Source organism: Callospermophilus lateralis, chromosome 1 (assembly GCF_048772815.1).
Source record: "Callospermophilus lateralis isolate mCalLat2 chromosome 1, mCalLat2.hap1, whole genome shotgun sequence".
Classification (NCBI taxonomy): Eukaryota; Metazoa; Chordata; class Mammalia; order Rodentia; family Sciuridae; genus Callospermophilus; species Callospermophilus lateralis.
This window is the reverse complement of record NC_135305.1, coordinates 28,082,890-28,102,087: the sequence shown is the minus strand read 5'-3', so window position 1 is coordinate 28,102,087 and position 19,198 is coordinate 28,082,890. Positions and strand designations below refer to the sequence as shown.

At 33.3% G+C, this 19,198-nt stretch overlaps 1 protein-coding gene across 2 annotated transcripts in view; it reads right to left on the bottom strand.

Moving 5' to 3' along the window:
- Positions 1–3,790: 3,790 nt before the first annotated feature.
- Cfap69 (cilia and flagella associated protein 69) overlaps positions 3,791–19,198 on the bottom strand; it is a 62,925-nt gene continuing 47,517 nt past the window's right edge. For both annotated transcript variants that reach the window (XM_076860927.2, XM_076860919.1), the window contains exons 12-21: positions 18,035–18,153; positions 16,451–16,569; positions 14,914–14,995; positions 12,457–12,649; positions 10,667–10,804; positions 8,632–8,708; positions 7,077–7,274; positions 5,954–6,040; positions 4,498–4,602; positions 3,791–3,963 (exon numbers count right to left, since the gene is read on the bottom strand). In XM_076860927.2, coding sequence (XP_076717042.1) covers positions 3,793–3,963; positions 4,498–4,602; positions 5,954–6,040; positions 7,077–7,274; positions 8,632–8,708; positions 10,667–10,804; positions 12,457–12,649; positions 14,914–14,995; positions 16,451–16,569; positions 18,035–18,153 — 1,289 coding nt within the window. In that variant the 3' untranslated portion in view covers positions 3,791–3,792. The remainder of the gene's footprint in view (positions 3,964–4,497; positions 4,603–5,953; positions 6,041–7,076; positions 7,275–8,631; positions 8,709–10,666; positions 10,805–12,456; positions 12,650–14,913; positions 14,996–16,450; positions 16,570–18,034; positions 18,154–19,198) is intronic.

Sequence of the window (19,198 nt, the reverse complement as noted above, 5' to 3'; positions counted from 1 at the left end):
TGGAGATTTATTTCTTCTCCCCTGGTCCCTTGCCATTAGTATGGATTTATGGACATTTATTTATATTTTGGATTATAATGTGATATATTTATTTTCTTGGTCAAATTATTCCAGCCTTGGCCATAGACTTTATATTCATCTTTTATATTTTTTGGCTCAGTCTTGTACTTAGTCATTTCTTCAAGGAGCTCTAGTTCCTTTTATTGGGGAATGATATTAGAAATCAAAATCTGAGTGCTGCATCTATCTATAGAATTTTGGTTTGATAGTGTCAGGCCAGTTCCTGGACGTCAGGGGATCTGCTTTTCTTGGTCAGAAGCATCCTTGGCATTTTTTTTTTTGACTGTCAACTAAATACAAGCAATAATGAAACATGGTTGTTATTGAAACTAATGTAATTTTTATATACTTGGCAGAAAGCGTGCAAAATCAGCAGGGGTTGGTCTCCTTACACTCTACATGGATCCTGCTATACCTGGAAATCTTTGTTTAGTTTAGCAAGTTACAGTTTTTATAAATATTAACAAATTGTAGCACTTCAGATGGGACTAGCAACATTCATAAAGTTTGGAAACTGCATTATCAGAATTTAATTAGAAAATTATGAAATTAACTGTATATTAGGTCTGAAAAGACATGGAATAGATATCAGAGATGGTTCCTGTGATATAAAATGGACTCTGGTGCTCCAGGAGGTAGACCAAGGACCAGAGGAATGTAAGTTATTCACCTATTACTTACTGGTTTTCACCAGGAGGCACTAACTACATTTTAACCAAGGAATGAACTCCCTCATTACTGAGTTTTTTGAAGCCATTTTTTCCGTGTTCTCTGAATTACATAATTTTTATTCTTGTTTTTCTTTTAATTTAGTTGATTGGTAAAAGTTTCAGTCTGAAAGCTTATCAAGCACAAAAATCTGCAGTAAGAAATATTACTACTGCTCTCTATCAACCTATATTTCTTTAGCAGTTTGGCTATTAGATAATTATGTGCCCTGTTTTATCTCCTCCCTACCTAAAGGGTAAAGTCTACATTGCAGTGGAGAGGTCCATAGAAATCAAAGGTTATCTTTTTTTTAATTAGTTGTTCAAAACATTACATAGCTCTTGACATATCATATTTCATACATTTGATTCAAAGATTATCTTGATGACAGTCCTAAACAATCTGGAGATATCAGGTGTACTAGATACAAAAAGTTATATGCAAGCAAGTCATATCAATTTAATTTCTACACCTTGATTATGTTTATGTCACAGTATTTATGCTTCATAATTCTGGAGAAAGTCAATCACTATTATGAAATAAATAAATCTGAACTATTTTTACATTTTGTCTATGTTCAATATTACTTACATAATATTCTGTTAGCTGATAAATCTTCTGATTGAATCCAAAACTTTACTGAATTGCAGAGTTCCAGGTAAAGCCAACCATTACATTTACCAATAATTAATTGGTGAGGTTTTGATGACAATAATAAAGGAAATATGGTGTCTACCTTATCCTTGGTGAACTTAGAGAGTCTGGGGGAAGGAGCTTATAGTCTATAAAATGGGGAAGAGATTCACTGTTCTCTGACACGGACACTTCATGGACACTTTGATTCTAAGTATATCTGAGGCATGCCTAAGCTGTGCCTGGTGCTTTTTGTGTGGGCTCCTCATCATGCATGCCCCTATCCACATCCATTCTTGCATCTCAGTAATTCTCCTTTACATAGAATCTTTTTTTGAGGGATTTATGTGCATTCTTATCTCTTTTCAAGGGTGATAATTGAAAAAAAAAAGATTCTAGAAAGAACAAAACTCACTGATAAGTTGATATATATTTTCTACTCCTGTGGCCAGAGGGAACTGGACAGTTAGGACAGGGTGAGAGACCACCAGCCAAAGGTGATCTGGCAACTCATTCTTACCAGAGCAATAATGATCTCCCCTCACAGGTAAGATAATAAAAAAACATTTTAAAGGAATGTGAGGTAGGAGAAGACAAGAGAAGAAAAAGGAGGAGTAAAAAAGAGGCCCACTGCAGTGATAGGGCCTACTGTTATGTGATCACATAAGTGGAATGTAGGCATCTCTTCCCAATTCTGCATTCAACAACATCATGTTAGTAGCTTGACCAACTATGGCTAGTTATAGTAGAGTATTTACAGGGCTGGGGCTGTAGTTTAGTGGCAGAGTGCTTCCCTAGCATATGTGAAGCACTGGGTTCAATACTTAGCAATGCATAAAAATAAACAAAATAAAGGCATTCTGTCCATATACAACCACAAAAAATATTTGAAAAAAAGGGTATTTACACCATGCAAGTTGGCAAATCCTACTAATGAGGGCTTTTTCCCCAGAGAAAGCCAGTCATTGCCGCAGTCCAGCTGCAGCAAAATAACTGGGGGATGACGAGGAACTTGTGTACATTGTTACAGCAGGAGTGGGAGCCTTTTATTGTAGGACTGGAGGGGTATTTATACATTCCACACAGCTTATCTTAATTAACATAAACTAGATACAGCAGTCAACCAATAAGGAATCTCCACACTTAATGGCTCACTGGCGTTACTTCACAAACCACTGCGTCTGGTATTTTGCCAGGCGCCATCCTGACTTGTTTACAGACTCTAACAAGTCATCATAGCTTTACCATTACACTGCCGAGTGTCATATGTACCAAGAATGTAGACTCAAATTCCAGTTACTTTCTTGCTTAAGAAAACAAGGTTTTCTCTCTCCTAGTCCCAGACATGAACTCAACTTTGTGGATTTTTGGCTGGAGGAGTAGTTTAATAGAGATTAAGACAAGAGATGAAAACCTCATAATTGCATTAGGGACATGGATACTTGGCTCTATGCCCACCGTTATGGTATCTACCACTTATTTATTTATAAGATAACTCCACCATCAAAGGAAGGAAAACACTCCCCTCTATCTTTTCCTTCTCCAATACAGAAGAGGAGGACTATTAGACTTTGATTTGCATATTTACAAATTAAGAGTAAAACCTAAAACCGTATGTATTTTTATTTTTATTTTCACTGTTCGATTCACAACTAACATTTGCTTTTTATAACAGATATAACTTGTGTTACTTTGACCAACATATTTGTTGCTGCCCAGTATTTCTATACGCTTCTGATAACACTACCTAAATTCTCCACTCTATCCATATATGTTGATGCTTCTGGCTCTGCGATAGGCTGTACTCAGATCTGATCAAATTTATAGTAAATTGTTCAAGAGTGGACATGTGACAAATCAAAGGTACCAGAATGCAGAAGCAGTTGTGGAAAACTATTGAGAAACAGACATACATTCTTCTCCACTGGATACGAACCTGAGAGAATGTAAGCCAGGAGTTGCTAGAAGATGATGCTACAAATACACCATCAGTCCCTAGATCCAACAAAGCTTGCAGTCTAAATGATTCCCAGATTTGATAGGTACAGACCCTACATAATTTTTTGTTTGGCTCAACTATTTAGAGTAGTTCACATGCAAGCAAGAGTCCTAGTAAGCTATGTTTACAATTTAAAAGAATTAGCAGTCTTTCCAAAGAAATTGATGATAACTTTTCTGATATTATGCTGATGTTTTCAATAAAAATAAATTATATGGCCTTATTTTTATTTATAGAGTGTTTTACTAAGTACTATAAATTATATTAAAATATTTATTTAGCATATAAATATACTAAAATATTTATTCTAAAATATTTGCTTTACATTTGTGTATAAAGATATATTTAGCTAAAATTAGAAGTAGAATTTATTTCATAGACTCTTAAGTATGTTAGGAAGGAATACTCTTGTTTTGCCCATTCCCAATTTTAATTGTTTTCACCCTCTGCAATGCTCCTCCGCGAATAGGCAGCTTTTTAAGAGCTAAATCTGTATCAGCCAGAGGTCCTCCCAGTAATCGAACAGGAGTGCTTTCCACGGTTACTACCCCACCAGAGGGCACCTAAAAAAAGCAAAAGGTAAATATCTAGAGTCTGTTTATAAAATTTTCAATAAAAGAAAAACCCAGTCATCCTTTGGAAAAGATACAAAATGTAAATATAAGTAATTAGGAGGCAGTATGACATTGTGGAAAAGATAATGGCTTTGGAGCTGGGAAAAGTGGGTTTGAATTCTTCTGTTGCTTATGAGCTTTGTAATTGGTGGCAGATTATGTCCAAATGAGGTCACCAGGAACAGTGGCATATGACATGAATTGACTTGTCAGGCTAAGTAAGTACTGCACATTGCCTGTCAAAAAGATGTAAAGGTATACAATGACTAGTTTTGGTAGAAATTTCATAGGAAACTAAGAGGGCTGGATCTGCTCTAAACCAGTACTTGGAGATAAATGAAATGTACCTTAAAGGTGTGAATATTTGAACAGCAGGAAAAAAAGATAAAAAAAAAAGAAAAAGAAAGATTTCATAGAAATAACATTTTGGGACCCTAAATTTAATATCTATTAAGCAAAAGAAGTGGAGAAAAGTAATCTTACCGTTGTGTTAAGGCCTTTAATAACTGTCCGATGAAGTATTGTGTTTTGTGGTTGCCCTTTGTATTTAGAGGATTCTATAGCCTTTTCCTGAAGCCTTTTTGCTTTCTGAAGATTTTTAAATTAGAAATAAAATGCTATTAATTGCTATTGAAGCCATTAACTATGGTAGTTATAATAAAGACACAAAGTACATTAAATTCTGTTTAACTCTTTGAATGTTTATTAGGTGGCCCTGGGATCAACATTTACTCATTTAGACCAAGAAGACAGTTACTACTGAGGGTTGAATCCTTTACGCATTGAAGAAAACACCATGCATCTAAAAAACACTCGGGTTATTTCCAGAGGTATTGGTCATATGTAACCAAGGAATAAAAAAATGTCCTGAGGAAATAAGATTTAGTTTGATATAATATAATAAGCTATTACTAAATAGTACAATTTATAACTTACTAAATTTATATCAAGCTATGCACATTTCAAAATATGTTGAATAAATATAACTCAGTATAATTTCAAATATTCAGAATAATATAAATTATATAATTTGTTGCAGTTACATTCAAGCTCAATATTAGAGGTACTGAACAGGTGAAATGTGAGGATATAAGGTCACAAATGATCAACAGGAAAGAAGCTTCTTGTCATTAACTCTTCTTAAAAATACAAGCAGTTTTGAGGATATTTTCAAGTAAAGTTTGGAAGAACTTTCAGTGAAAGGGGGATAACCTGGGACTCAGAACTTATTTTTAACTTGTGTTTTGCTATCTTACTGTTTCCTGTATTTTCATGGTTTAACTAATTATTTACCAATTTCATATCTACAGGAAGAACCAGGACACTAAATATAAGTGTATTAAAGACATTAATGAAAAATATAAGAAAAAATATAGACATTTTAAAAATGCATGATGAGTCTCACAAATGTCAAGAGAACAATTAGCAGTATAAAATTTTTAGATTGGTTTCTAGTTAAAGTAGCTTATCATATTTTTTTCCAAAGGGATATTTATCTCAAATTCCCATTTAAACTGTAATATGTTTCTTTTGGTAATCACAGAGGGGAAAAGCTCTTTGCGAAGATGGAAAATCAGAACAGTTACTTTTTCTGTTCTTCACTCAACTTTTTACGGAAAATAAATCATTGAATAAGAAGGTTCAGAATGGAAAGTAGAGCACATTTCTTCAACTCATTCCTGTCTATCAGTGGTTTTACAAAGGCCAGGAACACCACCCTTAATTCCCCCTGCTAAACCAAATGAAACTCAGAGTAGCATCACCTGTAGCTGTGAAAAGGCAGTTTCAAGCTAAAATGCATACAAGCACCTAATAGTGTTGGTATTCTATAGAAAGGTAACCAGGAAAAAGTAAATGGCTATTCACTTCTGAAAAAATTCTGTTCTTAAGAGTTGGTTATTTGTTGTATACATCGTAATACTTAAAAAAAAAATCCTACCTTTAGTGTTTTAGCATTTGATGTTCTAGCCAGGAAATTTTCCCATGATTTATTAGCTAGGTCTCTTTGCTTATGTGTAGCTTGTATCTGAAATGAAAAAGGTAAGGGGGTTTCAGTTTCTATGAAAGAATACCAAAGGGCTTGAAAGCATCTATTTGGAAGGAAGCTCCTACCCTTTGCTAAAGTAAATTTTAAGGCCCATTAGCAAAAGGATTAGAATATTCATAGTACTTAATTTTAAAAACAAAACTCTTAAAATGAAAAAAAATATTTTACTCATATATGGCTAAGGTTTAAACCGCTTTCCATGAAATGTAATGCAAAATTGCTTTTTTTTAAAAAAAGAAAAAACAATCAGCAAGATTGATTGTTTTACATGATTGCCATTTGGGAAGATAGATTATAATCTAGAGTAAACTAAATACATGATTTAACAGCAAATTCACAGGGGAAAATAAAGAAATCCTGCTGGCCACTGATAATTAGTTTAGTCAAAAATATATTGGTGAAATTACTTTTAATATATGACTGCAACAAGACAAGCAATTTTGCGAGAGCACTGAGTTTGTTGTGTTAATGAAGTCTAGTTTTTGGGAAAAATGGCTATTTTCCTGACAAGTCTTTTCTGATTGAGTCAGAGAACAGTATACCTCAGGATTTACAGCATGAATGCTCATAGCAAGCATTCTGCACTATAATGAAGGTGAAGCTGATGGACTGATAAACTGATAGTTGGCATCCCATTAAGGGCCTATCAGAATGAGAGATAGGGCCAACACAAGTTACAGATTTATCAGGTAGAATTTGTTAAATGTATTCATTTACATAGGCCACAATCTTTGCAACCTTGTTCAGCACCTCAAAAATGAAAGTGTTTCAGATCTCTCTTTACCTTTTAAAAATGTACAAATCAAATTATGCTAATTATCCATAAAATGTCATTAAAATAGTAATTGGATCTAAAACTCTTAACTCCATGGTTTCTTTTAAGAACAAAGACTGAAAATAACTATGAGGAAAAAAAAGGCTAAAACAATCACAGTAAGTATGTATCCTAGGAATAACTTCCTCTAGTTTATACATTGAAGTTAATATGTTGTGCCTCATTGGTATTGTGGCTTACTTTTGCATATACTTTTTGTTCACTTTGTGCATCTTGGCGTGCTTGGCTTTCAATCATTTCATTTTGCAGAGAAACAACCATCTTTCCAATATTTTCTGATGCTGTTGTAATACCTTCCAAAATTTTTTTATCTGCAGTGACAGGTCTTAACTTTTCTAATTTTATTTCTTCATATATTTCATTCCATATTTCCCCAATCTGTTGTAACAAAGTTTAACAGAGTTAAATTAACCAAAAATAAATGATATAATTTTAGGTAACCTTTTATGTGGATGTTCACTCCTATTATGCTAACCCTGAAGCTTTCCCTAACTTACCTCTGGGGAATAAGTTAAGTGCTTTGGGAATGATTCAGGGCACCAGTTATGTTTGAGTACTCAGAAGTAGTTTACCAAATATTTTTTATGATTCAATGTGTTCATGGAATGGGTTGCACCACTTATGGCTTATAATTATTTTGTTTTCACAGCTGCAGAAACTGATGACTTATTCTCATCTATTTAAATTATTGCTGCTTTCCTCCCTAAAACCCTGAACTGAAGGCTAGGTCAAGCTGAACTTATAGGAACAATCTGGGGACTCCTGAGACGCTAGAGCAGATTCAACTTGAGGAATTGGACCCTGCCCCTCACCTCCTCACTAAAGCACAGTATAACTGAATCTTAGACTTTTAATTATGTGGCTCCATATGCCCAAAGCTCCATCTCATATTCTGTGTTGTTTAGAAATTAATGTGCTTCAACATATTTAAAACTAGAATAAAACTTATGTATCTAAGATAGGAATACAATTCAGTTTTACTTTCATTTTAAGATATGAATTTATTAATTCACAACATTCAATACATAATACTGCTGGGTGCAGTGGTGCACACTTGCAATCCCAGCTACTTAGAAGGCTCATGCAGGAGGATCGAAAGTTCAAGATCAGCCTGGGCAAATTAGAGAAACTATGTCTCAAAAATTTAAAAAAACAAAATAAAATGAAAGCACTGGAATGTAGCTTAGTGCACAAGATGCTGGGTTCATTCACAGTTACCAAAAAACAATGCAAAACCAAATACGTTAGCATATAGTACTAATAATATCAGTATAAGGCAAATGTTTACTTAATAAGATTTTTTTGAAACTTCAAAAACATTTATTGACTGATTAAAATATAACCAGTAAAATAAGCATCCTAATATCTTTTGAGATTTGATCATGATATAAGCTAATAATAAATGAATACTTTGACAAGCATTAATAAGTAATAACTTATTAATCCTAATGCTCTTCAAAGAGAAGAAATTATATTAGTAAACTTCTGTCAGGCTTTTGAATAGCTCTATGTCAGTAATATCCATCTTCTTTTAAAAGCTAATAGTTGGATGAATTACATCCCTTGGGGGAAATAACTAATGATATGTTTCAACAATATCAGATGCAAAACAGGAAATAAAAACAACCCAGCAGAGATGACTGCTCACAGTTATGTATAGATATTTTATTTCCCAATTTATTTTTTTGACATAATAAACATATATTTTAATAACAGTTATTAAAACAGTACTTACTTTGAAATCAAGGTATCTATGTATGATACAGAGAGTGACAAAATCTTCAGCAGATAGGCCAGGTAAATTTTCAAAATCTAAACAAAGTTTATAAATAGAAAATTACTTCAACAGAGCAAGTGACTTCAAGATGCATATATGAGTCATAAAAACAAATGCAAACATTTACTTTTGATTTCCCAAAAAAGTTTTTCCTGTGTCAGTTCCTGCCGCAGTCTTTTGCTGGGCACAAATCACGAGTCTCCACACAGCTTGTAGATTCAAACAGCAATTCTTTATTCCCGAACTCACACCGGCCGTCTACAAACACGTTCTGGGGGAATCCAGGTTCTCTTTCCAAATCCACACTCTGCCCTAATCCACTCTCTCCCAAATCCACTCCGCATGGGCTTCTGTCTCCCAAAATATACTGTTTGACCCTAAGCACTCAAGAGGAACTCAGCAGCAGGATACGCCCTATTCCAAAAGAGGAACACCCTAATCTCCTATTACTAAACCGCCCTATTCTAAAGGGGAAACACCCTACTCTCCTATTATGCTAAACTGCCCTATTCTAAAGGGGGAACACCCTAAACACGGATCCTGCCCTGGTCCTTGAGCAAGGTCACCTTTCAGAAGTCCTTCCACTAGACAGCATGGGAGTAAGCTGGCAAGGAATTTGTCACACCTACTTGGCTGATGGCTCCCAGCATCTCCCCCCTTCTGATTAATTAAACAACAAGTAATGTGACTTAAGGACCGTGCCTGGTAGGTTGTCCAGTTCAACATATGGCTCTTACCCGTCATTGGAAAACTGACCTTTAGGTAACTGACCTTTAGGCGTCAGCCTCCTGTCTTAGGTTGATACCATTGCAACTGGATCATACCCGTCACTGACTACCGGTCCAGCATACAGCCATACTTGTGGATAGGTCTATGCACCAGTGGGGGGGTGAGGTTCTTTGCCTCACCTCTGTTGGCCCCCAAATTTGGCCTTGGTGCCAGTGGGGGAGTGAGGTTAATGTGGCTTAAGGACCGCGCCTGGTAGGTTGTCCAATTCAACATATGGCTCTTACCCGTCATCGGAAAACTGACCTTTAGGTAACTGACCTTTAGGCGTCAGCCTCCTGTCTTAGGTTGATACCATTGCAATTGGATCATACCCGTCACTGACTGCCGGTCCAGCATATAGCCAGTTCCTCCTACAACATGACCTCTGCCAGGTGATCCTAGTCATTAGCAGAGAAATTATTCTTTCTGTTTTGTGGTCAGACAATGATAGTTTACTTTCAGAAGCTGAAGAGTGAAGACATCTTCCTTAACAAGAAGCAAAGACTTTAAAAAAACAACTTAGATGATTCTGAATGCTAATGTTTAAGCCTAATCATCTAGACAAAGCCCTTAATCCAGGCTACACATTGGAATTGTCTGGGAAACTTTAAAAATTAATTTTTTTTTTTTTTTGCTGCTATAGATGTTTTTTTTTATTTTTTATTTTTGATAGTGAGGATCTTGTTGTAATTTATTTATTTTTTTAATTAATTTTTATTGTAGGTTGTTCAAAACATTACATAGTTCTTGATATATTATATTTCACACTTTGATTCAAGTGGAATATGAACTCCCATTTTTACCCCATATACAGATTGCAGAATCACATCAGTTGCACAACCATTGATTTACATATTGCCATTCTGGTGTCTGTTGTATTCTGCTGCCTTTCCTATCCTCTACTATCCTCCCTCCCCCATCCCCTCCCCTCTTCTCTCTCTACCCCCTCTACTGTAATTCATTTCTCCCCCCTTATATTTTTCCTCCTTTCCCCTCACTTCCTCTTGTATGTATAAAAATTAAAATTTTTAATGCTGAGGGTCCCACATACAGAAATTCTGATTTATTTGTTCAGTGTTGGAGCCTAGGCACTGAGGTAACAATGGAACATGCATGCATTTGTGTTAAAGGAAATTTTGAAAAATGAGTTCCAAAGCAAAATCTATGTGCAGTCACACTCAGTATAACAGAAAGGTTCTTGAAAATTTGAGGAACAGCTTCTTACCTAGTTTGCCCAACACAGCATAAATTTTTGCTCTGATATTCTCTGCAATATCCATAACTGCAATTGATGGGCAATTGGCGGGCAGTGGCATGATTTTTTGCTCTTCTTGAAAACTAGTAAATAGAGGTTTCTTTGTATCTAATAATTGGAAACCATGAAATATAAAATAGACAAAAACCATTGTAAATAAATACTTGAGACTTTGATCTAACCAACATAAAATATATAAAAATACTATAGTGATTACACTTACTTTTTTTAAAGCACAATCAGTAATTTCTTCCCTACTCTGTGACAAAACATAAACCTTCTATTTATATTATTTATGTGAAATACATAAACTTTACATAATTCCTTTTTAAAAGTGAAATTTTTATGTAAATAACTTGGAAAATTTTGAGATCCAGAAACTGAATATCAGATTAATGATGATGTAAACAATTTCATTTTTGGTTTCTAATACTTTGTTGTAAATGTAAATTTTATTTTATGATGTTATAGATCAAAACTCAAATAACAAAAATGGGTCAAAGATAGATATCACCAGAAGTGGAAATATTTTCACCTAAAAATAAACAATAGGGGCCTGGGGTTGTGGCTCAGAGCGCTTGCCTAGTTAGTGTGAGGCACTGAATTTGAACCTCAGCACCACATAAAAAAATAAATAAACAAAATAAAGGTATTGTGCCCATGTACAACTAAAAAAAATTTTTAAAAATAAACAAATAAACAATAGGGGCTGGGGTAGTGGCTCAGTGGTAGAGTGCTTGCCTAGCACGTGTGAGGCACTGGGTTTGATTCTCAGCACCACATAAAAATACATAAAATAAAGGCATTGTGTTCATCTATAACTAAAAATATTAAACAATAAAACAACACTAACAGTTTTGACAAAACTATAGTTAGAATCTAAAAGGATTAAAAGATATAATATAGCGTTAGAGAATATAAATGAATTGTAAATTCTAATGCTGTTAACCTCATCATTAAAGTATAGTAATTAAAACTTTGAACATTTATTTTCATTTAGAAAATAATTTCTTCACAAAAAAGTAAATTATATAAACATTAGGGTACAAAATGCTACAAAGATTGTTTTCAGACACTACTTATATCCCCAAATTTTATTGGTAAATAAAATATTACTGGATCTATTTGTAAAATCAGAGAACCCAGGGCTGGGTTTGGGGCTCAGCAGTAGATAGCTCACCTAGCACGTGCAAGGCACTGGGTTAGATCCTCAGCACCACATAAAAAAAAATAAATAAAATAAAGGTATGGTGTCCAACTACAACTAAAAAAAAAAGTATTAAAAAAATCAGGCAACCTAGATAAGCTTCTTTAGGAAGTAATGTTAAAGAAAATATAGTTAAATACCATTTTTTTTTGTTTTTTTTTGGTTTTTTTTTTTACACAATGGATAATTTATTTCTTTAGTAAAACAAATTTAAAAAAAAAACAATAGGTGCATAAATACAATGTGTGTTGATAGTTTTAAAAATTCACTTTTAAAAATTCACTTGGCTTTTGGGATTCTCTTAAGTATTTTAACGATCAATTTTAGATATGGAAATACCATTTTTTAAAAAAAATTCTATAAAAATATGAACCTCCTACTAATTTACTTGCCTTTATTCCAATCATTCAGAATTTAGAATATCAATTTCTTTAAATACTTGAGAAAAGAACTTTAGAAAGTGTGTAAGTCCTCATATTTCACTATACCTTTTAAAGATCCCTTTTAAAAAATATACATCTAATTGCTTCTTCTACAATTACAAAACACTTACCAATGATCTTCCCATTTTTATCTCGTTTTACTCCTAGTTCTTTTTCTTCCTTTCTCCACAGTTTAATTAAAAGACTAGCAGCTGTCTGATCCTTCTTCCCTCGCCAAGCATTGACATGAGCCGAAGTTTTGGGATTATCACAAAATTCAACCATTATTCCAAGTATTAGATTACAAAATTTTTTTTGGTTCAACTGTGGTAAGGAAACAGAAAAGATAAAACATTGCAATAAATATTAAGAACGATTGCCTTAATTAAAAAGATAAAACACTTAAGTTCCTTTTCAACTCAATTTTCTGTTAAGAGATACCTATTTTAATGAGTGTTTTCAAATATTAGAAATTTAAAAAGGTAAAAAGAAAAAAAGATTTACTATTATTCTGAAGTAGCCATAATCACATGTCATGGCCAAAAATGTATTAATTTGATTGAACTGGAAAAGGGAGAGTTGCAAAAAATAAGTGAAGATGTTCATTTAAAGTGAAGCAAGGTCAGCAGTGACATGGTCCACTGCAATTACATGATCTTTCCATTTTACATGCTTTATTAAGCTTTAAAAAGATTTATTATTAGTGATAATCTCTCTGTTATCAAGAGAACAACTGATGGGGACTAGGTGAAAAATCTGAAAATAAAAAATGTGATATAACTTTGTATTTTAACAACTGTATCCATAAAAAGTGCATTTAAGCATTCGAGAAAATGTTCTTGTTACCAACCATATTTCATAGCAACATTTAGGTTAGAAAATTCCATTAAGACCAATGGCCTCCATACAGTAATTTTCCTATGTGACTTTTTTTTGGTACCAGGGATTGAACCCGGGGTGCTTAGCCACTGAACCACAATGCTAGCCCTTTTTGTATTTTATTTAGAGACTGGGTGTCACTGAATTGCTTAGGGCCTTGCTAAATTGCTGAGGCTGGCTTTGAACTTGTTGATACACCTGCCTAAGCCTCCCAAACCGCTGGGATTACAGGCGTATGCCCCCGTGCCTGGCTCCCTATTTTGTGTTGATTAACTTTACAGAATTCTGCTAGCAGAATACAGCAAAGGAAATATAACTTGTTTTGAGTTTGCAACATAATTAGTTTTCATTTTAAAAAGATAATAATATTACCTGCAAAGGTTATTATGAGTTATATGAGACTGCTTGGCACACGATAAGCTCTCAATAATATTTAAACATTATTAGTTATTATTATTACACACTGAATAAATATTTTAGCAGAACTGCATCAAGCAGAACCCTTAACAGCATTCTTTTTTTTTTTTTAATTTCTTATTCTTCATTTTCAGGAGAAAGGCAAATGTCAAAGGTTGAAGTTGAAATAAAAATTAAATAATATTTATTATTTGTAATAAACTTTATTGGTTCAATACACATTAAATAAAATCTAATAATATTTATTAATAGCAAACAAATAGCAATAATATGTGTCAGGAACTGTTTTAGCCAATATATTTATGTATATGCATATATGCAGGCACATTCACTAGAATATGCATGGGCACACACATATACACAATATAACTCATTTAAGCCTTCCAATACTGTGCTGAGGTAGACTGTTATCCTTATTTTATAGATAAAGACATAAAAATGGCGTTATTAGCCAATTTTCTTTCAGGGTCATGAAAGGTCACAAATAATTCTAGCATGTTTGTTTTAATCAAAGTAGGTTTATTATACTGCTAATAAAATCAAGAATGGTGACAATCATAGATAATGACATTGCTAGAATTCTACATGAGACTCTCTCTCAAAATTTCTCTAGATAGAATTATAATTTTCCTCCTATATCATTTTGACTATGAACCCCATTTAAAATGAATCTAGGATTTAGGTTTATATTCTTCACAGTTGCTTGATGGCTTGATGGTGACTATTTACTGGAAGGAAGGCTTACTTTGCTCACTCCTGCTCATCCTGCAAAATGGTGGTTTGTGACACATCAGACTTCCTCATATCACCTCCTAACTACACAGCACTCGGGTTTGATTCCCCAGCATTGCAACAAAAGCAACATTGTAACAAAAGCAGCAGCAGCAGCAACAATAACAACTCTTATATCTTTGTCTTGTGGCTCTTAATTTCTAATACTATGAGAAAATCTAGAAGTTAATTGATAAAAGACTGAATTTTGATAAGAGTCTAGCTTTTTACATATTGTTTCTCAGCAGGTGGATGGTGTGCAAAGAAATAAATTTTCTGCTTATATGTATTTGGGAATACTAATCTAAGTAAACTGATTTCTTAACTGGAGACATTTTCAGAAGCTTTAATATGCTAGTGCTTTATGAATCTACAGGAAGGTTTCTGTTTAAAAACAATGTATTGAATATAATTTGGGGGTATGTTTCTTTACAAAATAGTGTTCTGTGGTATTTGGTTTGGGAAAAAGTCAATAAAGACATATTTAATATTTGTTTTACAATTGTTGTAACCATACTTACTGCCAATACATCCAAAAGGAGAAAAATACCTTCCTTTTCAAGAAAGTAATCTTCTGAAGAATAACATCCCAAAATGCAGCACCTTAAATTAAAAGCAATTCATTTGATAAAAATTTATTATTAAATTCCAATTTGTAGAACTTTCTATCAAAGCATTTTCAAAGAATATTTAATATTTTTATTCATTCCCTAAATCAAATAGTTAATACTTTTACTTAAAAATAGAACTTTGAAGAATCCATACCAGTGTAGTTTAATTTCAACCACTTCTTAAAACCCAAAACAATCATTTCTTCTTTATAACTGCCTATTTCTTTTCTGCAAGTGCAACATTCTCTTTTGCTTTCATGAAATGACTCATTCTTAAAGATCTCCTCCAGGGCTACTTTTATAGCTTTCTTCAGTGGAAATATGGGCTGAATAATCTGCTGGTGCTAGTGGTGGTGGTGGTCAATAGTAACAAAGACTAATCTCCGCTCCTCTCGGGCATTGCAAGCTTGCTGGGATCACCTCCCTGTGTCCCCTTCCTAACTTTGGCCCCCTCTTGAACATAGGGGACCCTGTTTCTACTGCTTATTTCATGATGATGTTTGCTGGGGGTAAGGTAGGGGAGCTGATGCCCCAAATGCCAAGAACTTGACCTCTTCCATTTAAGCAGTAGGTTTTATTTATCACCTCTGGGATGGCCAGACATTTAGCCAGTTAGTTTGTGAGGGTGATTATGAATGAGATAAAAAGTTCAAGTAGCACGAATAAAGCAGATGTCCCTCCTAATGTGTATTTTTATCAATTAATCAAAGACCTACATAAAATACAAAGTGTGAGTAAATGGGACCTCCTCTGCCTGACTGCTGAGTTGGCACATAAACCCTGAGACTCAAACTAAAAACTTGCTCCTCTTAGGGAGGAGCCAGGGCCTAAGTCAGGACCTAAGCCTGGCAAGCTTTATGACTGGAACCTAGAACGTTGGCTCTCTTGGTCCTCAGGTCTTCAATCACCAAACAGAACTACATACCAGCTCTCCTGGGTCTCCAGCTTGCAGAATTCTCTCCCAGCTTGGGACTTTTCAGCTTTCATAATTATGTGAGCCAATTCCTTAAAACAAATCTCTTTTATATTATTCTATTGATTCTGTTTCTCTGAACAACTTAGACAATATCTAAATGCAAAGGATCAAAAAATACTAACACACTACTGACCACTAGAATAAACAGAGAGGCTAAAAATAGAGGCAAGGATAATGTTGTATAAATAACAGTGAATCATTCTGCTTTTTTAGACTAGGCCAATGTGGAGTGGGTTTAAATCAGAAAAACAAGGATTTAATTTTAGATAAAAAAGTGGTTTACTGTTTGAGTGATGAATGAGATTACTTTCCAAAAGATATTGGTGTGATTTTTGGACTATCTTAAAGAAAAAGGCATAGCATAAGATATCTATGTAGTGTGGTTTTAAGGAAAGAAAATTGTTGTATATAGCTATAGATTTAATTTTCTTATACTGTGATTCTACCTAAATTGATAACAGTAATACTTACCAAATGCTGTCCAATGTACTAAAAAGAAGCACATTATAGCCTAATCCACTCTGTATCTTCTTGGGGTCTGTTTTCATTACATGAAGAACTATATCTACTCCTTCAGTGCCAAAAATTTCCTATTTAAGAAATTTGTTAAAAATTATTTCTTGAAATAAAAATGTGATCTCTTCCTCCCAACTTCACCCTGTCCCCTGAAATTACTTTTTATCATATAAATATTGTTAGCAACATTGTTTGGAAAATAGTATATTTAATATTATTTAAAAATTATACTCATTTGTTCTCAGGAATTTAAGACAGATTATTCTAAATTATTTTAAGAGAGAATATTAATCAACATACCAACTTAATATCCCTCTATAATTTTTTTTATTGTCTCCATGGGGTGCTCTTCTTGAGAGCTGTCTAGAACTCAGATGAATACTAGATAGTAATAACTATCATGGAAGATTTTAAAATGCTCCCAACAGAAAAATTACTATATAAATAGTAGTTAAATCTTTAATAATGTAAATAAAATTACTTCCATTTAATAGTTTTCCTTTACTAATTGCTTTTCTCATTACCTTGTTCTATTCTATTCATAAGCAAGATTATGAGTCTGTTTCTAGAAGAGTATAGGCACATGGTACAGGTTTGGAGAATCAAGGTTTGGAGCTAAAATTACATTCACTATTTCTGTTGCCTCTTCCTAAAATCACTCTATCTAAACCTTCATAATTTTTGATTTTTATATTTTTAGTTTCATCTGTTGTTATTTAAGCTGTCAAGTTCTAAAACTCAGAATTCACTGTGAAGCTAAAAGAGATCAAAGGAAATCAAGCTCCTATTCTAACTTTTGGTTTGAGGTATGAACCTAATTCAAACCTCCAAATAACATGTATAACAAAACAGTCCTCTGTAGAAAATTGGCAGTTTCTTATAATGATAAAGATACAACATTATGTTTATCAATTTTACTCCTAGGTATTTACTCAAGAAAAATGAAAGAATTATATGCACAAAAAAGACTCATTTAAGACTTTTCATTAAAGCTTTATTCATGATGCCCCAAAGGAAACAACCCAAGTTTCTATCAATAAGGTAATAAATAAAAAGGTTTTGATATATTCATATAATAGGATATTATTCTGTAATAAAAAGAAATGAGCTATAGATATATTAAACAATATGTATATATTTCAGAAATATATTTGTTATTTCTTTTGGATGACAGAAAGCAGACATAAAAAAGTAAATACTGTGTGATGCCACTCCTATAAAGTTAAAGAATAAATGAAACTGATATATAGGGATATAAATCAGAACACTGTTTGTATGGAGGTGCATGAGGGGGATGGCTACTAAAGGGATAAGCAATTTTTATAGGGAGACGGGAATATTAAATGTTTGAATTAGAGTATTAGAAATAAACCTAATGAAATATATTCAAAATCTGTACATTATATTGTTTGTAATTAATTATAAAGAAGAATACTAAATTAAATAAAAAGATTAAAAAAAGAAAAACATTTATAGTCATTTTAAAGAATTCATATGATTGGGAGATCTCAACAAAATTTTGATTTATAGGATACATACCTTCCTTTGAATATGGTGTTCACAAAGTCCAGATAAGATAAGTAATATATCAGACTGAATTTCTAAAATAATGGCCTCTTCCTTTTCATTAGTCTTACTTATAATATTTTTAAAGATTCCTGGTATGAAAAAAATTTAAAAATGTAAAGTTATTGCATACCATATTTTCATTTTATTCAGTTACTATTTGGAAATTCTTCCAAAAATCTTATTCAGCTAGAGAAACTATTTTAGAAGGGCCTGTTTTCATTGCATAGAAACCTAGAAGCTGTAGACAGAGGGTAATAAATGGACTACTTATGCTCTCAATACAACCAATCAGTAGCCCACCTGCATAGATTTCCTATTTATACACATATAAAAGCCCCACACATACATAGAATGTCTCAATACAATCATTAGTCTCACATATATAGAAATTCTAGTACATAATTAATAGTGTCACTAAAAGATGCCCTAACAACTTGATACTCTGCCCAACACATTTTGTTTAAAAATATGTAGAATTTTAGCTAGACACATGGTGCACTCCTGTAATCCAGCAACTTGGGAGGCTGAGGCAGGAGAATCGTGAATTCCAAAGCCAGCCTCAGCAACTTAGCAAGACCCTAAGCAACTTAGCAAGACACTATCTCAAAATTTTAAAATAAATAAATAAACAAAAAGGACTGGGGTTGAGGCTTAGTGGTTGAGCCCCTCTGGGCTCAATCCTACTACCCAAAAGAAAAAAGTATGTAGAATTTCATGAGATAGAAATTAATACTTTTGCAAATATATGACCAAAATATCAAGATTATAGTTTGCCTCATCTCTTTCTCTTCTCATGGTTTACAGAGCCAATTTTTTAAAACAAACATAGAAGATCTAAGGATGTTTTCTGCTATTTTTTAATATGTAATTTTTTTAGTTGTAGATGGACCTTTATTTAATTTAGTTATTTTACATGCTGAGGATCAAACCCAGACCCTCACACATGATAGGCAAGTGCTCTACCACTGAGCTATAGCCCCGGCCTCTATCTGTTATTTCTTGCTGCTTCTCCTCAACTTTAGGTAATAGAATTCTGTGTCCTTTAAAAACTCTTCCCACCTAATCAAAACTGAAAAGGACCTTAAAAACCAGACATTAATACTGATAAAATGACATTCAGAATAAAATTTTGCC